Below are 23,546 nucleotides of genomic sequence, written 5' to 3'. Positions count from 1 at the left end.
TAAACTCTTATGTTCTTAACAAAAGTCACTGTAACACTAATGCACGTAAATCACATAGATCTCTCCCTTTGAGACAACATTGCTTACAAATCTTTTAGGAGATCCATTAAGTTATACTTGTATATCCATTTGGAGTTAATTTATGTCTGTTATTAAATTTTACAAGTATATCATCAACTGGAAGAGCAGCTCTAATTGGACTGAATACCCAGAATAGTGTATATAAAATCAGGTACTGTATTATCCCATACAATAGTTCTTAATCTGTAAAGATTCAGGGCACATTGGCAACATATATCTTATGAAAACAAGGTTAGTACTGTAATGATTATATATATATATATATATATATATTGCATAAATATGTACAACACAAGAGGCAGTAAGCAATGTGTTTTGATGTAAACTAACGAACCTGTTTGGTAACTCTTTAATAAAGATTGAATTTTCACACTCAACTTGGATTTCAGAAAATGCCTTTATTAGTAAATATTTGGGCTATTAACCATGTATTTATTTAATGTAGTTATATTTAACTTTTTATACAATTAAATGTCCCTACAACTAATAAACCAGAAAACTAAAGAGTACAAGTGTTTGCATATGTTTTTTTCTTGTGTGATATATTAAAAAGATACATTAACGACATTAAGTCGTTATGGCTCAGAATAAGGAATTATTTAATAGTGCAAGGTTTGCTGGATTTACTATTATATCATTTTGAATCCTGTTAGCATTTATGAGTTAAAGAATAAACATGATAAAACCCACGTTTCTGACAACCAATCCAAGGCGTAAGACACCTGGACAGACCAACACCAATGGATTCTGACTGATAAATTAAGCTATTGCACCTCTACTTTGCACTTTTCCTCAGGTGCAGTGTTGTTTAGTCCATGATTTTAACCAGGTGTATACCTGTACTTAATCTGAATCCTGGAAATTAAATGTGACATCACAGTTATGGGCCAGAATCTTTCACCCTCAGTACTGAAATGTAAGCATTACCAGGGTTGAGGTATTTCTTTTCAGTTTTTCTAAATTCTCCCTCATTCAAGTATCGTTTAACACCATACATCCCCAGAATGTATAGTATATTTATTAATCACCACCCTTCCACAGAATAGGAAATGACTTTGAATTGACTTAGATTGCACAGAGTGCATACAGGCACATTGTGTGTTGTGATGCACCCGAGTAGTCTGTATATAAATCAGCATTATTAAACCCTGAAGAAGTGTACTCATTTCACTAAACATAGGAAAAAAGTCAAATCAAATATGAACTTTAAGAAATCTGTTTTTCATTCTGTTTCATAAACTATTTTGTTTGGTTTTCATTTAGTGTAAATATTAGGTTACTGATAAACTGGTATAATAAATAAATGAATAAATAAATAAATAAATAAAATAAATAAAAGGATTGCCACAACATATTTCAAAACATTAAGCATTCTTCAAAATGTATTTTTTGTTTAAGAAATAAGTCAGGATGCTGTTTGCTAGTAAAGAGAAATTACTTACAATTTAAGCATGACACAACAAAACAAAACAAAACAAACAAATAAAAGTAGTAATAATAATCCAACTACAACACAAAAGTATATAGGTGGTTTCCAAAGTGTCTTTTTCTTTTCTCATGGATCAGGGCGGACAGTGAAGGCAAGTGAACATTGTTAAAAGATGTTTAACCATATGTCTAGAGATTAATAAATGATAACCTGTGCAATAATATGAACTTCATTGTCTATACAGCCATGGTTGTCCACATAACTCATAATTCATAAACAGTTAGACCGGTTTATAAGGGTAAGCATTTGGAATAGACCACAATTCGGGTCAACAGTAAAAGTACGCTCTATTTGTCCCTTTTCTTTTTTTCAAAAAACATTATAGGACCTATAACCTGAATAGAAAGTGTGGCAAGGAGTAGTGGAACGAGGTGATAATATTTCACATATTAGCTGTTAACTTCCAAAGGTATTGTCACAGTGCATATAATTTAAGCCCAAAACATGAAGTGTTTTCCTTGGGTTAAAATGCTGAAATCCCTTTGAGTTGAACAAATGCATTAGGGTTTAATCTTTCTTTGTAGGTCCAAGCATGCATCAGTAATGATTATTGCACAATACATGAGGACCTGAAAAGTTTCAAAACAAAAAGGAACATACAAATGACTTAAAATAGGAATAATGTTGTTACAAATCTTCTTACTTTCTGCATTAATACCTCATGGCAAATGAAACCATGTTGGGTGGATTCAAATATAATTTTTTTGTTTGTTTGTTTGTTTAAAACCAGCTATCAATATGCATCAAAACTGCATGCTGGTAGAAATGCAGTAAAAGAAAGTTGTCTTCAGCGCAATGTGTCCATTTTTTTCAATCAAAGGTAAAGTTCAAAGACTGTATGATCAAAGTGCTTATGTACTCAGTAGGACTTCTTTCTTCTAGGACCAATACAAAACTGAACATTAACACGTATCATCTGTGAAAGAAAAAAAAAAATTATAAAATTATAGCATACATCCAGAAAATGCACAAGAAGATGAAATAGATTTACAAAATGAGTTTTAGTGCACTCTGTTTATAAGAATCACTGATATAAGAATCAACTGCATATCAAAATCACTGGGACAAAATCATTCCTATACTAACCAGTGCAAAATACTCTGCTTGTAAGAATCAAGCAATCTGCTATAAGAATCATTTCAGGACAAACTGACTACATGTAATACAGTACTTGATCAAGTGCATTGACATGTACAGCCAATAAAGTTGTTTTTGAATTTGATCACATCTTGCGTGATTAGGCATGTACGCAGCGTGGATCGTGCAATGATGCAGGAAACACTGCATTGTTTGTAATCAAATGTGACTGCGCCACTACATTGTGCAGGTATGTTTTTTTTTAAGTGAATACACATTCATTGAATACATACGGAGTACAGCAGTGTTATTGTGCGATATGCATGTAGAGGGAGTGGGATTGTGGCCCGGCACAGTGAGGAGGAGGGGGGGAGGGGGGGGGATTGCAGAGCTTTGCATCTCCGCTTAATGAAAAACTGTGAGATTTGCATCGCAACAGAAAATAAGTAAGCCACAGATGCTTAAATGCAGTGGTAGTTCTGACAGTAAAATACTGTACTGTAGTGTCAATTTAATTCAAAGGCCATTATATGTAACCCTCAGGAGATGATCGCTTCAAGTATATTGTAGTAAAATAGGATTCTGCAGCCGTGAGTAAATCGTGATCATATAACAAGCCGCTTAACCACGAGGACTTGTTTTGATGTATGATTCAGTGATTGAGCACCATTGACATCTGTATACTGTATTTAAACTGCTGATGGCATGCTTTTGCTAATTGTAATGCGACAGAGTGACCGAGGACAGTGTAAGTTATCAGTCTGGAGTCTTGATTTACAGTTTTAAACCGGTGTTGATTTTATTTTTCTTACACTGCAGTGGTGAAAAAAACCGCTAATAAAACAAACAAAATAAACCTAGCTCTCAGCTGGAGCACTAACTAACAGTACTTTGTGTGGAACAAACACTAGATCTCTTATTCGAGTTTGTTTCATTTAGTTACTTCTGCTTCCTTACGCCTCTATACCCCCCCCCCCCCCCCCCAATCACAAAGCTATCGGCTAAGCCTTTTCTATCGAGGCGTCATTTACTTTAACAAGCAGTTAACCAATTGACCATTATCCATACTTCGTTAAGGAAAACTAGCTGTGGATTTTTCTTGGGTGTGCATACATGCGGGAACATCGTGACATCTAATGGTCAACCCATTACACTGCAGCCAGAAAACAAGCTAAGATCATTCTTGTTTGATTCTGCACCACAGTAATCATATCGGTCCACTTTTAAGAATCAACCGCTTATAAGAATCAAAACACCCAGGACAGATGTGATTCTTATAAAACGGAATGCACTGTACAATCTGGACTTTATCTAGCTGTATTTCAGTGTCCAAGTTAAACCTAAATCTCTTATTTCTTCCCACACATTCCATAATCAAGTCGCTGAAAAAGTAAAATTAGAACAAACAGAAATTCACCACAAATCAGAAATAATGATGTGCATTTCAAACTGTCAAAAGGTTACATATACCGGATTCTACCGAGTCAATGCCCCAGTTTGAACGATCCCCCCCACATGAAATTTTCTGTCAACTAAAATAAAAGGCTTTGCATAATCTCCAAGTAAGAAATTGCAGTGTCCAGTGTGAAACAACACGAACATCCAAAGTAGCACTATAGCATTAAAATGTTCAATACAAAAAAATGCTTGTTACAAGCTCTTGCAGTGTCTAAAATATGGATTGTAGCATAACAGGAAAGCATAATCAAATCAGACAGTGCAGTCTCTATCATCTGATCAATCAGACTGCAGAGTCTGTATCATCTGATCTGAAACCACCGAACTCCACGTCTTCGTAATCTCACTGAGGGTGCAATCATTAATGCACAAAGCAACTACTTCTAGGCAGTTTTGTTATTCACTTGAGACGCGATATTTCCCCTCAGGCATTATTTGCGCATGGTTATTAAAAACCGGGAGTTGACGCAGCAGAATCTGGTATATTATTTTAAAACTCACCATGATACCACCATTTTGTTTTCTTTGGATTCTTGTTACATGTTCTTACATAAAACGAATTATCTGGTGGCCGTCTCTAAAGGATCAAAACAGAAATGAAGAAATTAAACACAAAGAACAGTGTGCAGCTGTCTTTTCCATTGGTGTAATAAGATTTTAATAAGAATGATATTCATTACCCCCCCATAAACACCTAAAGAAGTTATGTGTTTAAATGTTTTATAAAATTACAAGGAAAATAAATGGCAGATATTTAATAAGTTTATTTTTAATTTTAATGCGTAAACAATACACACTGTTAACAAGCTTCTTGTACTTTGCTGGTTCCCGGCTTCTCAATGGTCAGTTGAGCCTGCCTAGGAATTGCCAGAAACACGTGACCAATAAGTCAATTAAAAAAAGAAAAAAATAATGACTGCGTTTGAATCCACTCACTTGCAGTGCGTGTTTGTGGCTGGTGAATGTGTGACTGGATTCCTGCTCCTTCCGGATTACTCTGCGCTATCTTAGTCTCCCTCAACCTAACCTACCGATTTAACTATCTGTCAACCAAATTTTTGGAAGTTAAATCTATATAATAAATACAATAAATTCTACTCCACTCCCAGCCACTGAACTCTGTAGCTCCTTCAAAGTGATTGTTGGCCTCTCTGTGGCTTCTCTCACAAGTCTCCTTCTTGTCTGAGCGCTGAGTTTTGAGGGACGGCCTTTTCTTGGCAGTGCCTGGGTGGTGTGATGCAGCTTCCACTTCCTGATTATTATCCAACTGTGCTCACTGGGATATCCAAACACTTGGATATTATTTTCTACCCTTTCCCTAATCTATGCATTTGTATTACTTTATCCATACCACATAAGTTAGCATTAAAGTATGTACAGTATTTATTGAAAGTACTCATGATTCAAGGTAATGTTGCATTTTACTCATCAAAAACACATTTGACTCGCATAGTGTCAAAATTGGAGAGTAAATTACTCAATGACCCAAAACTTTATCTGGAGCACTGATAACAATAAAATGCTTATCAACGTAATAGCAGAGCTGTATAACATTAGGAGACCAAATTTATTACTGGATGCTTGAGAGCTTCTAAAACATTTGACTGGGGTTGACCAGACAAAATTCAGTGTATGTGAAAGCATCCTAAAATATCTATACTAACCCATTTTTTAATACAGTAATCCGTCGCGTATCCACCCGTCACATATCCGCCCTAACCGTTGATCAATCTCTTCAGCAACGTTAGTTTATTATTGAACAGAGAAGATTAGTTCAGAGATTGCAGATCCTACCAAAGTTCTCGTATACTGTGTTGTATGTGCTATGTGCGCAACCATTGCTGGTAGTGCCAGTTAAGCTGTTCAGTGTGTTGATATGTAAAAGAATCCTGTTCACCTGCGGGGCGTATTAACTTCAACTTCCATCTCGATCTCCTGCCTGTCACTCAGCAGCGAATGCGCACACCCACATGGCAGACGGTTATTGTGTCACAAGCATTAATACCATGCATCTTTATAAACAAGGGATTTAGGGGAGCTCCCTAATAAAAGCGGAATCTGAAAACAATAATTGTGTGAATATAATAATTGTTACAGCTGTGTATAATGGTATTTAAAACAGGATTCATAGGGCTCCCGAGCGACGCATCCAGTAAATAATAATAATAACTGGGCATTCCAAATTGGGGCAAAACGCATCGGATTAATGTATACTTTAAAATGTGAACTCCATATGTTGAAAATCTGAAATCCATACGACATATGTTCGATATGCTCAATTTACTGATGTATTTGGAACAATTCTACAATACTTACCTTTTCTTTGCAACTGGAAAGCATGCTGATAATGCTAAGACAGACTGATTGCACTGACAGAGCTGGAGACCAATCTTCTGTTAAAATGGATAAACAGATGTGACCGTTGCTATAAATGTGAGGATGGACAGGTATATTGTCACCAGTGAACATAACCTAAAAAAAAAATTTTAAAAAAAAGTAAATAGATAAAGAGTTTATTAAAACATTTCTTTCTTTAGGTACGGAATTGTGGTGCTGTAGCTGAAAAAATAAGGACATGTGCTGGTGAACTGACAAGTACATGTAAACGTGCACATGTAAAGTACATGTAAACAGTAGGATTTATGGACTGTATACTCTATGTTACCACATTTACTGAAAAAGAAATCCAGACCAGTTAAACTTTTCATTTACTTGCAAATTACAGTATTCACCACATACACCGTACAGGGTTATTTCGGGCAGCTGTTTATATTGGACTGTCACAAAGACGGCCAGAGTGGGTGGCGTCAGACCAGAAGCAGGAAGGAATACAGACAGAGACGGTGGTGATGATGAGCTGAGTGCAATGGCTGCACTCAGCGTTTATTAACAAAATAAAAAGGTTTAACAGTACAAAAACAGGACACGGCACTGGTAGCCAAAAGAAACATATAAACAAAACGGACTAAACACTTAACAAACGGTGCACGGAGACAAACAAACACGGTGAGTACAAACAACTATTATATTTACGATCTTTCTTCACTTTACTTTTACTCCTCTCTCTCTCACCCGTTCTCCTCTTCCGAACACCCAACCCTGAGTGCAAGAAATGTGCGTCTATATATACTATTGTGCTGGGATTCAATTACTAATTAATTATTCACTTGAATCCCAGCACGTGAATTAATTCTGTGCAACCCCGTGCTCACATATTACATTTAACCAGCACGTGAAGTGATTTGTGCTCTCCTCGTGCCTAAATACAAATCTACACTTTTTAAATACACGTGAAACACAGACCCGTTTATATCCCGTGTACCAATCTATACACCGACATTAACATACGCACGCATACATACAAACACAGATCACACAAATGCACACAGGGGCGGGGCACTTTGCCACATATACCCCCCCTTGTGCGCAGCACACATGGCCTCAACGGCCACCTCCCCCCTTAAAAACCCAGCAGTCCAGAACAAAGTCTCGGGCTGGGAAGGGAGGCTTCAGTGGGCCCTTGGCTGGCAATGCTGTCAGCACCCCTGCCGGTAGTGGCACGGCTGACAGCCTGTTGGTCCCGTCCTGCAGCGAAAAAGCTGCGGGGGCAGGTGGTCCCCCGACCTCCCCCTTCTTCGTAGCCGGCAGCTCCCTCCTGTGGGGCTCCGGCCACAAGAACTCCTGCAGCGAAACTGCTGCTGGGGAAAGTGGTCTCCAGACCTCCTCCCCCTTCTTCGTGGCCGGCAGCTCCCCTTTCTGGGGCTCCGGCCACCGTACTCCCTGCGGAGGTACGGGCAGCAGAGGCAGCTCCAGCTCCTCTGCTCCTGGCGGTGGTGGAGGCAGAGGCAGCTCCAGCTCCTCTGCTCCTGGCGGTGGTGGAGGCAGAGGCAGCTCCAGCTCCTCTGCTCCTTGCGGTGGTGGTGGCGGAGGCAGAGGCAGCTCCAGCTCCTCTGCTCCTTGCGGTGGTGGTGGCGGAGGCAGAGGCAGCTCCTGCTCCTCTGCTCCTTGCGGTGGTGGTGGCGGAGGCAGAGGCAGCTCCTGCTCCTCTGCTCCTGGAGGTGGTGGAGGCAGAGGCAGCTCCTGCTCCTCTGCTCCTGGAGGTGGTGGAGGCAGAGGCAGCTCCAGCTCCTCTGCTCCTGGCGGTGCTGGCTCCCTCTGCTGTGGCGGCTGGGCATGTGCGCACCGTGCTGCCTTCAGCAGCATAGCGAGAGGCTGCTGGGGGACACCAGCATCCTGCCCTTCTCCCCCCCAAAAATTTTCAGGGGGTTGAGCCTGTAACCCCTCCCCTTCCGGCTCTTGGGGCTGAACCAGCAGGCATTTCCCCTCTGCTGGTGGCTTGGGTCCCAGAGCTGTGGAAGCCCCGACTTGCCTCCCTTTGGGCTGTGGACGCACCGACTCCTCCCTTTTGGGCTGTGGACGCACCGACTCCTCCCTTTTGGGCTGTGGACGCACCGACTCCTCCCTTTTGGGCTGTGGACGCACCGACTCCTCCCTTTTGGGCTGTGGACGTTCGGGCTCCTCCCACTCAGGCGTAGGACGTTCGGGCTCCTCCCACTCAGGCGTAGGACGTTCGGGCTCCTCCCACTCAGGCGTAGGACGTTCGGGCTCCTCCCACTCAGGCGTAGGACGTTCGGGCTCCTCCCACTCAGGCGTAGGACGTTCGGGCTCCCTCCGCTTGGGCTGTGGACGCTCAGGCTCCTCCCGTTTGGGCTGTGGACGCTCAGGCTCCTCCCATTTGGGCTGTGGACGCTCAGGCTCCTCCCATTTGGGCTGTGGACGCTCAGGCTCCTCCCATTTGGGCTGTGGACGCTCAGGCTCCTCCCGCTCGGGCTGTGGACGCTCAGGCTCCTCCCGCTCGGGCTGTGGAGGCAAAACCAGCAGGCATTCACCCTCTGCTGGTGGAGATGGGGACAGCAGGTACTCACCCTCTGCTGGTGGAGATGGGGACAGCAGGTACTCCTCTGCTGGTGGTCCTGCTACCTGGGCTGCTGTTCCATTTATGGTTGCCTCCAGGTAGCTGAGGACAAACTCCACACCTTCCTCCAAGGTGTTTGGGGTGTGTTCCTCCTGATATGCCTCCCATCTCTCACAGTCCATCATCCACAGAGCCCGGACGACCATGGGCAGAGACTGGGCCTCCAGCCCAGCATTCTCCAGGAACCAGTCCCGCCATTTTGTGGCGTCTTCTGCCATATTTTTTTTTTTTTTTTTTTTTTTTTAAACAAAACCCCTCCTGGTCTGACGCTTGGAGGCGCGGCTATCCCACGAAGACACCACGTGTCACAAAGACGGCCAGAGTGGGTGGCGTCAGACCAGAAGCAGGAAGGAATACAGACAGAGACGGTGGTGATGATGAGCTGAGTGCAATGGCTGCACTCAGCGTTTATTAACAAAATAAAAAGGTTTAACAGTACAAAAACAGGACACGGCACTGGTAGCCAAAAGAAACATATAAACAAAACGGACTAAACACTTAACAAACGGTGCACGGAGACAAACAAACACGGTGAGTACAAACAACTATTATATTTACGATCTTTCTTCACTTTACTTTTACTCCTCTCTCTCTCACCCGTTCTCCTCTTCCGAACACCCAACCCTGAGTGCAAGAAATGTGCGTCTATATATACTATTGTGCTGGGATTCAATTACTAATTAATTATTCACTTGAATCCCAGCACGTGAATTAATTCTGTGCAACCCCGTGCTCACATATTACATTTAACCAGCACGTGAAGTGATTTGTGCTCTCCTCGTGCCTAAATACAAATCTACACTTTTTAAATACACGTGAAACACAGACCCGTTTATATCCCGTGTACCAATCTATACACCGACATTAACATACGCACGCATACATACAAACACAGATCACACAAATGCACACAGGGGCGGGGCACTTTGCCACATGGACAAATAGCGTTTGCCATTCCGATTGATTTCAATAACAAAGGCATTGTTTATACCGTGTTAAGCACACCGTATATTTCGGGCAAACTCAGCTGTTTGGATCTTGTTATGTGCTAGTCACATATAATTAAATAACAAACACACTGCTTATAATGTAGTAAATCACTCTTACTAATCCACCAATCAGCTGTTTTCACATCGTTACCTTGCCATTCACATAGATCTCAATACAAAAGGCAGCACTTTACTGTAGTAATAGTTTGACAGATCGATCAATCAGCTCTTTGCACTTCATTACTGAGAGATTACCCCTGTACTATACTATGGCTATTTAATCCCTGTACGCAGTGTCAGGTTTACAGTTTGAAAAAACAGCACTGACTGCAACAGCAAACATGGCTGGAAAGAGATAAGCAATGCGCATGAGCATGAAAATTCAGTGTAAATAAAATGTCTGTAGATGCGGTGTGCTTGCTAAAGCATGCTTGGAACTCTGTCAGTCAGCCAACAATCATGCAACGTTGCTTCCAAAAGCTGGAGTTTCTGTAGTTGAGGAGGAGAGTGCTGACAAAGATACAACATAAACTGAAACTGAAACTGAAACACCAGAGGGGATATCGGAGGAAGAATTCTCAGCTGTGTCACCATGGCAACCAGGACGCTCTGCCTGAAACAGACACAGATGATGTAAGTGTGCGTGCTGACCTTGTAACACTGCGGCGTGCTTTGGACCAGCATTCGGATACAGAGCCAAATTGGGATTTTTTTATAAAATGCTGAAGGTTTGCCGTCCATACTTGCAAAAAAAGATTGTCCAGATGCGTATCACTGAGTTCTTCACTGGAAACAATTTGCAATAATGTAGCCTACCTGTACTGTACATGTCTGCACTTGCATTACTTTTTTGCACTTACTTTTTATTACATTCATTTTTTATTAGTGTAATGAGTGTCTTAATAAAGATTTAACAGCATACACGCGTGTTTGTTTTGATTACTGTACCGGTGATTGAGGGACATTTTGAATGTCAGGTTATTGTGTGGGAGTTTATACCTTCCATCACTGCGGGTAAATCACATTATTACATACATGCCCTTCTAAGTGGTGGCCAATGTAATGGGAAACCATTTGAGCATTCCTTTTTATTTATTTCCCCGAAAGCACTGCTGTCAAAGCTGGATTGCTGAAATGCCATGGTCAACATTGCAGCTTTGACAAGTTATAATTATCCATAAAGACGACAGGAAATATGAGGTTGCATCTCACACCGCCAGATAGTACAGTAGTGCGGAGTGTTAGTCGATAGTAGGGACTTGAACTTCTGACCCAAATACAACTGTGAGCCACTAAAATATATATCAACTAAAGTATCTAATAAAAGCAGTAAAGATATAACACACAATACCATACATGTTGTATCTTAATTACACATCATGACTACCTTGTACAGATGTTAATTTATAACTTCACTGAGCAAGGTACTTTACCTAGATTGCTCCAGTAAAAACCCAACTGTATAAATGGGTAATTGTATGTAAAAATAATGTGATATTTTGTAACAATTGTAAGTCGCCCTGGATAAGGGCATCTTCTAAGAAATAAATAAAGTAATAATAATAATAATAATAATAATAATAATAATAATAATAATAATGTAAACTCATAATGAATCCTCCCAATTGTTTATTTGCTAATTCTGCTTTTATTTGCAAAATTTAACAAGAGGTGTGTCTCCAGACAGAATGTCTTTATGAAACAAACAGTGTGTAGTGACTACATCCTTTACACAGTAACACGATCAATTTACTTTAAGGAATGTAGCCTACAGCTAGAAAAATAGCTTTAGTAATATAGGAAATAATATAATTTAATTACAAAATGGTCATGGTTTAACATTGGTAATTATAGCTTTATTAAATGCAGGTAGAATGGAAAGAAATAAACTAAACAAATAACTAAATATGCAATTAATTTAGCTTGCTTACTTCAGGAAAGCCTGGTCTTGAGCGCAGTATCTTGGGTCTAAGTTTTTCAGCGTAGAAGAATGCAATGCTTTGCCATTTTTTGTTGCCGTCTTTTTTGCTTTCTTGTTTTCTACATGTATATGACTGGCAATATGATCATTAATGGTATTAGCTCGTACATGATCAATCGAATGACAGCAACATTTGCAGGATAGTATCCCACCATCCTCCTACAGATACTCAGAACATGTTTTAGCTCTGTCTTTTGCTGAAACAGTGTATTTTTTTTCTTCGTTGGTGCAGCCACCATGTTGAGTTTCAGCAGAGACACATGAGTGAAGTCACAAGACGAATGAACTTGGCTGGGTGTAGTGCAAAAAAATAATAATAAATTCAGTTCCTAATGCCTAATTTCGCGATTCTGTAAAATCAGTAGCGCTACAATATGTTGAGAAGTCCTCATTATTTATGTGGCCAGGAAAATAAAGCCATGTAAGAAACATTTAAAGATCTTTGCATTAATTATAGAAAGTGAATTAACTGATATTCAAGGATGAAAATAAAACTTTTGCTGAAATATTTTTTACGTTCAACCGATTTCATTTTCCAATTCACGCTCTTAATCTGAACTGTTTGCTGGCCCAGGGGTGAAATGTCTGACAGTGCAGCTTATGCAGGACTGGGAAGTGGAATAGACACTTGAACCCTGAGGATATGGCAGGAAGATCCTAGTAGCCAAGAATTACACTTATGCATTGGACAAAGAAGAAATACATAGGTGTAGTGATGTCAGTACCTTTCTTACAAAGATTCTCAGGATCATACAAATGTTAAAAACCTACAAAGGAAACTGCATAATGGCCCAGTAGGGGAGAATGTATAGGAGCATATGATGCACAAATCTGCTCTTGTAGCCTACCAAATGCTAAATAAGGGTGTACTGAATGGTTTATTTCAGGTTCAGATTCCACTTCTCATTACAATAAAAGGAAGTACTTCAATATGTACGGTTATATTTCAGGACAATCTGCAGTTTCATTTTATATTTGATGGCCAACTGTAGTTATGACTGACTATTTCATTAGTTACAATCTCTTTAACAATGATTAACTACTGTGTCTGCATGGCGGGGATGAGGTCTGTAACCTTAACTACATGTGTACCTAGATGTACAGCTACATGCAACAGAGCTTATAATGCCTTGCAAAGATAAAAGGCAATCTCCAAAATACCATAGCTTATATTGCTATATATTTGGGTTCTGACACTTCCAGGTAGTAACCCTTAATTATACCTCCTGACAATCTGCAATCACCTATAGTTGTTCTAGACTAGATGCACAGAAGCGCACAGATACAGTCTTAGCTAGTTCTATTCAGTTATCCATCCACTGGTCATCTCCGAAGGCTTTTTTTTTTTTTTTGGTTTGACTATCAGCTCATAAAAACAAACAAAATGAACAGACATTACATATGGAAGTACCTGAGGTGAATCAAAAGGATATCGACTACTGAATTTGAATAGAAGCTGAAACTTTTCTCCTTCATACAGTGTACCGGGGGCTCCTTCCATATCTACAATCCACCTGAAAAACAAATGAACAGTTAGGTTAATTTTCCAGTTGCATGACCAAGTGTTTGTAGAAAAATGACGCCACTAGATTTACCTTGCTGTATCAACCGTAACACAGCTTTACAGTCTAGCTTTTCATGTTAATATGTTAAACAGTTCACTTCCTTTGGGGTAGATACAGGTGTGTAATAGAATTATTACACCGTTAATTCCATTTGGGAAAATTGTCAAGATAGATGTTTTTCTTTTGTCAAACAAACAGACAAATAATGTGGCTAGTCTTTCAGAATTACACAAAGTAAGAGAAAATTGTTTATACATGTTTATGAAGAGTCTATTACTGTGCCACAACATGCAATATGGAAGAGGTTACTGGTAGAAATTTTCAAGCCCACTGCTTAGCCTCACACAACACACAGTCTTATCTCTCTAAAGAGAGCATGGGTCTACAAAACAATACAAAAAATACACAAGACAGATTAGGTACTTTTATGAAGGGAAAAAGTGGAATAATTTTTTTTTTTGGGGGGGGGGGGGGGGCGGTTGGGGGGAGTAAGAGCATCCAGCGCCCAGACGGGGGGGAGCATGAGCATGAGCATCCAAGGCCCAAGAGGAAGCTGTTCCCACTTTCACCACAAGAGGGAGACTGCCTGCTGCTCCCACCTCCAGCACCAGGGGGAGACTACCCGCCGCTCCCACCTTTGCCGCCAGGGGTAGGCTGCTTGCCACTCCCACCACCAGAGGTAGAGCAGCAGGAGCTGCCTCTGCCACCACCACAAGAAGGAGAGCAGCAGGAGTTGCCTCTCCTTCCACCCCCAAAGGGAGATTATCTGCAGCTCCCATCAACACCAGAGGGAGACCGTCTGCAGCTCCCACCACCGCCACACGAGGGAGAGTCCCTGCAGCTCCCACCTCCACCACAAGAGAAAGGACCAGGACGTAATGCAGGCATTTCTTAACATCCACTGCATAGGCTGCTGAGGAGAGCACAGGGAAAAACAGGCTGGCTGAAGCTGCCACGAAGAGGGCCAGTTCTGCCGCCGCCACTGCCTGAGTGGGAGAGAAAGTCGGGAGTAAGCTTTAAAATAATAATAGAATTACAACTGACACACGTGCTGAATTAGATCAGCACGATACTTGTTTGTTTAGCGTTCGTCCCGTTTGTTAATGTCTGTTTCGTTTAGTGTTAGTACGTTTAGTTTGTCTATTTATTTAGGCCTAAAGTGCCGTGTGCCGTCTTTGTTTAACTCTTATTTGTTTGTTTAATAAACACACCGAGCACCTCAGCATCTCTATTTCACCTGCCAGTACTTCCTGTCTGTTCCTTTCTGGCCTGATGTCACCCCTACAGCCAGCCTGTTCACACACCATCAAAAATGTTTCAGGCAGCTGCTAAGTCACTGCCAGTATACATAAGCTACTAATAAAGGGGGAGGTATTTTGTTTTTTTTCTTTTTCCTTCAGCAGTGGAAAATTTTGCAATAACCTTAAGTATAACTGGCTTCATTGACCAACTGAAAATGTTAACAGGTTTTCATTACATAAACCTGGTTACCACACATTCTTTTTCATGGAAAGACTCATTTTCATTCAAACATGTCTGTCCAGACACACTGTAATTAATAATTGTGTATTGGAATTTGTACAGTAGATCTGAACGTTGAGGCATGTTGTCATGTTAAGACGAATGGCTAAAGAAATAATTCCATTATTCTCACACTGCCATTTACTAGGGGTGTTAATAGTTTAGACTGTAAACGTTTAAATGTACAGTGTTAATCAATTTGTTTCATACAGTTAGTATTTCTTCACTGTCTTTTCCATTTACAATATACCGTACACAGTCGTACACAAATACATGTTGCAGTAATTTATAAAATGAAGATGGAGGGCATATTATGATGGCTTTTCTGATTTGTTACAAACATTCCCAATATGTTAATTTAAATGTTTAAAAACATGTAAATAGTAGAGATTAAACATTTAGGAAATTAAACAGAAACCAACACCCACACCACTTACTGTGAAGGTCTCACAATCTGGGGTTTGAAAGATCTCAGTGATCTAGGGAACAATAATCCAAGCCAGGAATCATTTAATTAGTTTTAACCAATTAAAGGGGTTGCAACAGGATGCGATTCAGGAAATAAAAGGTGATAAAATCAGTAAAGCACGATGGCGCGAAACCAATTCACAGAATTGTAAGAAGCACTTGCAGTTGATACAAAACATTACTGGATGCCAGCCTGAATAATGTACAGCTCAGCCCTACAGTAGTTTCAAATGAATAAAACTGACACAGCACTGTATGTTCAAAATAGGCGTCTAGGCTATACAGCCTAAAAGTAATGATTATTTATTCTAGTGCCGTGAAAAAGAATAAGGCAAAAAAATGACAATTACATAATTAATAGAAATTAGAAATACGTACCACTATGTTTTGCCTTGCACTGATTTACTACCTTGCAAGAATTTGTACAGCAGTATCTAAAATAGGAAGCTGTGTGGTCCAGTAGTTAAAGAAAAGGGCTTGTAACCAGGAGGTCCCTGGTTCAAATCCCACCTCAGCCACTGACTCATTGTGTGACCCTGAGCAAGTCACTTAGTCTCCTTGTGCTCCGTCTTTCGGGTGAGACGTAACTAAGTGACTCTGCAGCTGATGCATAGTTCACACACCCTAGTCTCTTTAAGTCGCCTTGGATAAAGGCGTCTGCTAAATAAACAAATAATTATAATAATAATAAAATAAATAGCAAGTGAAAAAGAGCTAGGTCTGATGTGTGGGATTAATTTATATATATATATATATATATATATAAGAAAAACAGAGGATCAACTCAGCTGCTCCTGACCCTCTCTTTGAAAAGTTTTTGAAAGTCCATATTAGAATGCACATGCATCTCTACCTAAAGTCACATGTGCTGCTGCCGATTCGGGAAGCATGCCAGAAATCTGGGGGAACAGATGCAGATATGTCACTGCAAAATGCCTCATGTTTTCCAACACTAACCCAAACTTGCAAGGGAAATTATTCTGTAGAATAATCAATGTTTGCTTGTTCAGCAAAAAGAAAAAAGGCATAAGTAAACTTCAGCAATGTCATTACTTTGTGAAGAAACAAACATACATTATAAATTATATATATATATATATATATATATATATATATATATATATATATATATATATATATATATATATATATATATATATAATGTAATTGATGGCTAATTTATTAATTTTGTTTTATGTAGTTATACACACAAGAAATATGTTTAACTTACTACTGTATGGCATCCTTTGCTTTGTAGTTAATTCAGTGGGGTAAAGAAAGACCTTCACAACATATTCTTACTTCTGGGAATTACTTTGTTTTACTTTAAAGTGTTACAGAACCATCTGTAGTGTTTACAAGAAACACATTACTTTCTCTTTGTCCATATTGCAGCAATGTTTCTTCAATATACTCCAGATCATTGATATATATATATATATATATATATATATATATATATATATATATATATATATATATATATATATATATATATATATATATATAGCCTGTACCCAGTGCTGTGTTTTGATAGTATTTCATCACAGCACTGCCATTTCAAACCAAACAATCTTGTTTGCAGCTGGCTTACCTGTAAGGTAGCTGCATGCTCTTCTGTTTGTACAGTTTGCATTGTTCTTGGCTCCAATCCTCTTCATCATAATCGCTGAGTGTTAAGTTAGCATCACTGTTGCTCGTATTGAAATCCTCCAAACCAACTTCACTCCCGTTGATCATTATAGAAAGACCACATACATTGCCATGTTTAGCTTTTGCTAAAAACTATATAAACTAGAACTAAACAAGTAAAACTAATAATAAATCAAAAATAATAAATTTAAAACACTAAATATATACTTGTAAAAGCTGAATGGCTCCCAGCTACAGACTGGAATTGCTACATGACACGCAATTGGATAAAAATGTCTCCTGACCCTCCCCCAACTTTCAATGCCCATTCCACATTAGTAGCACTGCTTTAGAGAATGAAACCTGAAACGCTAGACTGAGAAACCGATCATAGAATAGAATGGGAAACTTGACGTACGCACGTACGGCATGGTACTGTAAGTGAGTTTTCATTTGACGTACATGTGTACATCATGGTGTTGAAGTGGCAGCAACAATGCTTTGTAGAATTAATCCTTTACTCAAGAGCCCTGTTCTTTGTTTGCATCAGCACAAAGTATAAATAACCTTTGTTATTTAAGAATTTGGCATCACCCTCAGAGAGCTGTCAAGGGAATTTTATTTAGTTGTATTATATTAATCAATAATAATAATACACTCATTAAATCACTAAATTCCTAGGTTTAATTCACATCAGAAATATGATGATAAATCTTAACCCAACACAACAAGATCCCTCGGGACTGGTTAACCCTTGTCATTGGCAACATATTTCTCTGTTAACATAACAATATTACAATTTTATTCTTACTATGGTTCACCATTTTGTCTGCTTTCTGGAAGTCTTAAATGTCAGTAACACAAAAGCTTATGCTTGCATGTATGTTTTTGTGCATTAATGGTTAGCAGATTTATGATAAATGTACAATAATTCAATAGACCTGTAAACAATGTAATGATTGTGTTAGTCTCACATCAAGTGTCTGCAACACGTACATTACAAATCAAACATGTCGGATGTACTTACTGTGTTATTGTATTCTGCACACTCTTCTCATTTAACGTCATTCCAGGGGGTGGATCATTCTGTAAAGCTAATAGTTCCTTCTGTAGCCTTTTCTGAAAAAAAACAAAAACAAAAAAAAAACACTATTTGAACCATTTTTAATATGGTTAATAATTTAGAATACTTCTCAGAGACTTCCAGAGCATGTTCTGCAAACAACAATTCACATTATATTCACAAATTCACAACAGCCATTTAGCAATGAATGAGGTAAAGCTAGTGGAAAACATTTCAAAAGAAAAAAATATATTATACTACAGATTGGGTTGAACCGCTTAGAAGATTTCTGACAAGTACACAGAAACCTAAATTAACCAATCACAAAGTAGGCTATCTATTGCAACGCTCCACTGACTTAGACCATTATCATGGTTCTAAATTGAGGTCTGGTTCAACCTCAGTTTGACCATTATATCTGTCTCAATGAAATACGACTTCAACACTCCAAACACTTATGCAAGACACTGAGTTTTGTGGTTTATTTTTTAAACTGTGTCAGGGCTTAAATTGAATTTTTGTGTGCTGGGGGGATTTCCCCCCTATGCTACAACCAATGGGGGGGGGGGGGATTCCAAAATTTTAGGGGAATAGCAAAACAAAGGCACTTTCGCATATACAAAATTTTATATATATATATATATATATATATATATATATATATATATATATATATATATTACTGCATCACCATTCACACTGGTGTTGCAGTAATATATATATATATATTCAGGAGACCTAACAGCTGTTCATCACTGTGAGACAGAGCACTCTCCATTGCTTTTGCCCGACGTGAAGTTTTTGCATGCAGCAGAAGAAAAAAGTGCTTTTCTATTTAACCAGCACTCCATTTCTTTTTTTCACTCTTTACACTCAGCTCTACTTCCGCCTGCTTTTCACTATTTTCATTTATGTATGTTTAACTACTGGGTAGTTTGTACTGCATGCATGTAACATATCAAATGAAAGGCCACAAAATGTCCTTTCATATTATTTAAGTTGCAACAAGATCAGGCATACTATATGTGACAGAGATGAGAATATATGTAAAAAAAAAAAAAAAAAAAAAAAATTGCCTAATAAAAAAAACACTTTTCCAAAAAAAAAAAACTCATGTTTGGTCACTGCTACATAAATTGTAATCATAAAAAAACACTGCACCATTGAACCTCTATATGAAATGAACATACGTCTTTGGAAAGCCCCGAATCTGTACTTTTAAACAAGTCATGAACCAGGTGCCTGAGTAGTATGTGCATAACCTTTGGTGGGGCTGAGTTTTAAGAGTTAAAGCGAAAGTCACCGCTTGCAAAACACCTAGACAGACTTAACATTGTCTTTTTTTTTCAAAACTGTATATTTACTGCATTGTACTAAGTTTCTATAATGCTTAAAGATAGCGGCCTAGAATCACGTACGAAAGAATAAGGTCTCACAGCACTTAAAATATCCAGCACTACTTTTATTTATTTATTTGTTTATTTTAACCAGAACTACTCAGAATGTGGCTCATAGTGCTTTTGTCACTGACACCCGCTTCCTTAGAGATTGTTGTAGCGTTTCAGGCATTCTAAACTGGGTGAAAAATACAGTAGCTTGGTGTCTTCAAATATCTCTGCTGGATTTTCCCGCACTGAAAGTTGCAGATATGCGAGAGCAACTTGGAAAATGCGTGATTCCTGTGATCCCGTGCTGAAATTCAAGCCCTGTGTGTTATACCCATCTTATGAAATGTCCAACTGACACATTGCCATTGTGTGGGTATGTGTTCATCTAAAATGTACAGGCTACACAGCCTTTGGTATCTTTAATATTGAATATAAATATAACACACTGGACAACCTCAATTAAGTTAAAACACTGAAGTTGAGGAAAACTCTTTGGAGACTATTTAAGGAGCAGATAAACAAAGATGCTGACACTCACACAAGTATATCCATATACATAAGCATAGTCCCGGTCTACTACTCCCTCGGTTTAAATATTGTTCTAGTAGCATCATACTGTCATGCACTGTCATATAACTTTTTGCAACTAATTCGACAGTTGTGATAATAAAACCAAGGACAAGCAGCAAAACATAGAAGACTAAAACCATGCTTTTAAATATTAAAATAACACTGCACATTTAACATTGCATATACCTATAGAGAATTTCAGAATTTAGTCACCTGCATTTACAACTCTTTGTGACTCTCCAAAAGTATACAATGCTAATTTAATGCAAGATGTACAATAAAAATGTTGGTCATTAATACACAAAACTTAAAAGCTCATGAAAGATTTACAGACTCAGCTCTCTCAACATCTTACTGCAGCTTTTGTAAATACAAAGCAGACCTGATGACAGACAAAACCCAGTAAAACCTCACAAGGCATGGTCCACATGAAACCTGTAAATGGGGCTAAATTAAGCCATGTGGAATGTTGACCCAAAGAGACTATTAAAACAAATGTGTTCTGGGATTTATTGACTGGTAAGAGCAGGGGATTCTTTCTTAAAGATTTCATGAATGAATGATTTATGAAATGCTGCAGTTTCAGCAGATTTACTACAGATTACTTTTTTTTTTTACTAAAGCTACTATAACTGTATAATCAGATAACTGTATTTGTTGTGTGTAGTCCTTATGAAAGGTGCAGGATTGGCAGTACTGGGAGGGTATGATACAGGACAATGAATATGGGAACATGCCTGTTAAAACTGCAACATTTCATAAATCATACATGAAATCTTTAAGAAAGAATCCCCTAAGTAAAAAATAAAGTGTGAATACTTCCACATGGCATGGAAGATGAGCATTTTGTTACAAATGTTTAGTATTTGAGATTTTCCCTTCAGAGTAGTGTAGAAAACAATACTTTTTGACAAGATAAGGTTTATATTGAGCAAAGTACCAGCTGACTTCAATTATATTAAATAGCTAAAAAGTTTCATAGAGTCGCCCAACAGGGGGATTACAGGTACGCGAGTTTAATCTGCTAACTTGGACTAACGTTAGTATCATTGATGATCAATTGCATCTTACAAAAAGTTGATTAGATAATTGGGATCAGTTAAACTATATCAAGTTCACAGCAGTACTGATTGAAGTGTATGAAGCCAGACCCTTGCGATCACAAAAAAAGATCCAGCTTGGTTTCAAAGACCCTGATTAGCAGTTATCTTGGACTGCATAATATTAAATTGGGTAAGGTAGTTTGAGATTAGTGCTAATCGGGGTCTGTGAAACCAGCCCTAAGTGGATTAAGTTAGTCCTGTGAAGTTTAGACTGCGCTAGTCTGCTTGTTCTGATTTGTCCCGTTTCTCAATAGTCACTTGCAAATCTGTTTAATATGTACAAGCTACACACATCAAAACTGTTCTTCACGCCCCTTATGCCCTTGTTCTAACCTTGCAGCCCTTACAAAAATTTACCATGGTAATTGTAAACTTACAAATGCTTTTTCAATGCTAATACTACACATTTAGTGTTTGTTTTAGTATTGTCCTACTTAGTGCTTTGCATACCATATCTCCTCATGTATTATGCTTAACAATGCTTTCACTACGTTATTATACTGTACTATGTTACATTTTATTATCTTTTAAACTTTCATTTTTGATCCTTTTGTTTCTCTTGGTGGACTGAGGTAGACCGAGTTTAATTCACTTTGCTCACATTTAAAATACAGTTAACATGTATACTGTGTTGAGTATATAGATATTAAGAACACAACAAATGGAACAAAAGCTTGGATGGGACTTTCATATAATTAAAAAAAAACACACACACACAAAATGTAGTCCTACTAAGAATAAAGCTGCCTTTGATATTGAAACAAAAGAATCCTGGGGTCATTTTAACCTTTTAAACAGCAACCAATTTTTCTAAATCTATATAAAGTCTCCCAATGATCATGAATGCTCCCACACTACAAAATAACAGCTTGCGATTACAATCCTGTCTGCTATGCAGTACCTAAATATAAAAGGAAATATAAAAGTCGTCATGTATTCTTCTGCATCATTACGTACTGCGATTTTACTCGTACATTTTGCAAGAAAAACAGTTCTGTAGTTAAGTAAGTTTTGTAGTTAATTAACACAATCTTGGGCGAACTACACAGAACACTTACGTCCGACAAAAATAAATAAATAAATAAAAATTAAAATAAAAAAATAATCCTTGACTGAGACACTTAAGCAACAACGACTTTGTTTGCTTCGTACACTTCCTGGTGCAGCCAGGACAGGATGAAACTCACGGTTTACTTTTGCACCATCGACTTCTGCCAGCTGCATAACACTACATGAGACGATGTATTTTAAATAGAAATGGTCGTGATGTCCTTAGGTGTCTATGAACCATTTGAACATGCAAGTTACCTCGGCAACATCAACTGACAACACCGCAATAGATATTTATTCCACATATTTTTCTGTCAACAAAACACTGCTCGCCTCTTTGGACTTTTGTTAAAAGCTCCAGGCTACTACAATCAGCACGTCAATTAAATATTTTATCACATTTCATCAAGGTAACAGGGAGTACATTTGCCTATGTATCAGGTTACTACACCCTAGCTCGAGGTATTGCAGCCATCACCTGTGTTTTTTACACACCACTGTTCTCTAATTCTAGTACTACTAGTTAGCTTGGTGATTTAAGCAGTTTTCGGGCACAAAACTGTCCCTCTCAAATCCATCCCCTTAACTACCTCTTTTTTGCTTCGTAGTTCATAACCCGGCAAAATAAGCAAACAAGACTGTAACTGTTTGTATGCCACGCGTTTTGAAGTCAAATACTTGCCGAGAGGAAAATATACCAACTGAATACAGCGTTTCAGTTCCAGTTAGATACCTACCTGCATCGACGCCATGTTGGAAACCCCCCTTGCACCAGAGTAGACGCAGCCTTAACGTCAATGCGTCATGTGGAAGAGGCCGTCTTGTGTAATGCGCTTCTTTAGCGTGACGTCACATCCACTTCTAGGTGGCTCTAAACAAGCAGGCGAGTCAATGGTAAAAGGCATTAATGCGTTTTAAAACATCTGTAAATTAAATTGTAAGAGGTCATTTTTTAATAGAAGTAAAAAAAAGTAAACAGCATGGTTTAGTGTTGTGCTGCAGACTGCAACCACCATTCAGAAACTTTCTGAGAAAGAAAACTGCAGTTTCGTTAGTCGATTTTATGTATTTCTGGTCCCTAATGGCAAGACATGCCGGTTTGTAGGAAACTGTCCGAATAGGCTACTAACAAACAC

The 23,546-nt window shown here is 38.7% G+C and overlaps 1 protein-coding gene across 4 annotated transcripts; it reads right to left on the bottom strand.

Moving 5' to 3' along the window:
* Nucleotides 1-1,435: 1,435 nt before the first annotated feature.
* LOC117400400 (ubiquitin-conjugating enzyme E2 W) lies at nucleotides 1,436-23,281 on the bottom strand. Of its 4 annotated transcripts, none has more exons than XM_034000304.3 (6): nucleotides 23,148-23,281; nucleotides 18,264-18,355; nucleotides 13,462-13,564; nucleotides 6,422-6,577; nucleotides 4,607-4,682; nucleotides 1,436-2,486 (listed from the first exon to the last, which is right to left on the bottom strand). In XM_034000304.3, exons 1-6 carry the CDS (start codon nucleotides 23,160-23,162, stop codon nucleotides 2,473-2,475), a joined length of 456 nt encoding a protein of 151 aa, XP_033856195.1. In that variant the 5' UTR covers nucleotides 23,163-23,281; the 3' UTR covers nucleotides 1,436-2,472. The 4 variants fall into 4 exon arrangements, with proteins under 4 accessions (XP_033856195.1, XP_058878200.1, XP_033856194.2 ...); XM_059022217.1 differs by lacking the exon at nucleotides 23,148-23,281 and adding an exon at nucleotides 23,093-23,146; XM_034000303.3 differs by lacking the exons at nucleotides 18,264-18,355; nucleotides 23,148-23,281 and adding an exon at nucleotides 17,199-18,248.
* Between the last annotated feature and the right edge of the window lie 265 nt (nucleotides 23,282-23,546).

This window comes from Acipenser ruthenus, chromosome 4, assembly GCF_902713425.1.
Source record: "Acipenser ruthenus chromosome 4, fAciRut3.2 maternal haplotype, whole genome shotgun sequence".
Classification (NCBI taxonomy): Eukaryota; Metazoa; Chordata; class Actinopteri; order Acipenseriformes; family Acipenseridae; genus Acipenser; species Acipenser ruthenus.
This window is presented reverse-complemented; position numbering and strand designations above follow the sequence as displayed.

Bases quoted from the DNA above. Each gene is read 5' to 3' on its own strand.
- LOC117400400 (XM_034920563.2), bottom strand. From the start codon at position 17,240: ATGCAAACTGTACAAACAGAAGAGCATGCAGCTACCTTACAG. The intron at 15,616-17,198 runs GTAAGCCAGCTG...ATTGTTCCCTAG, and splicing joins AGCATGCAGCTACCTTACAG to ATCACTGAGATCTTTCAAAC. The intron at 14,602-15,573 runs GTAAGTGGTGTG...TCTCCCACTCAG, and splicing joins CAGATTGTGAGACCTTCACA to GCAGTGGCGGCGGCAGAACT.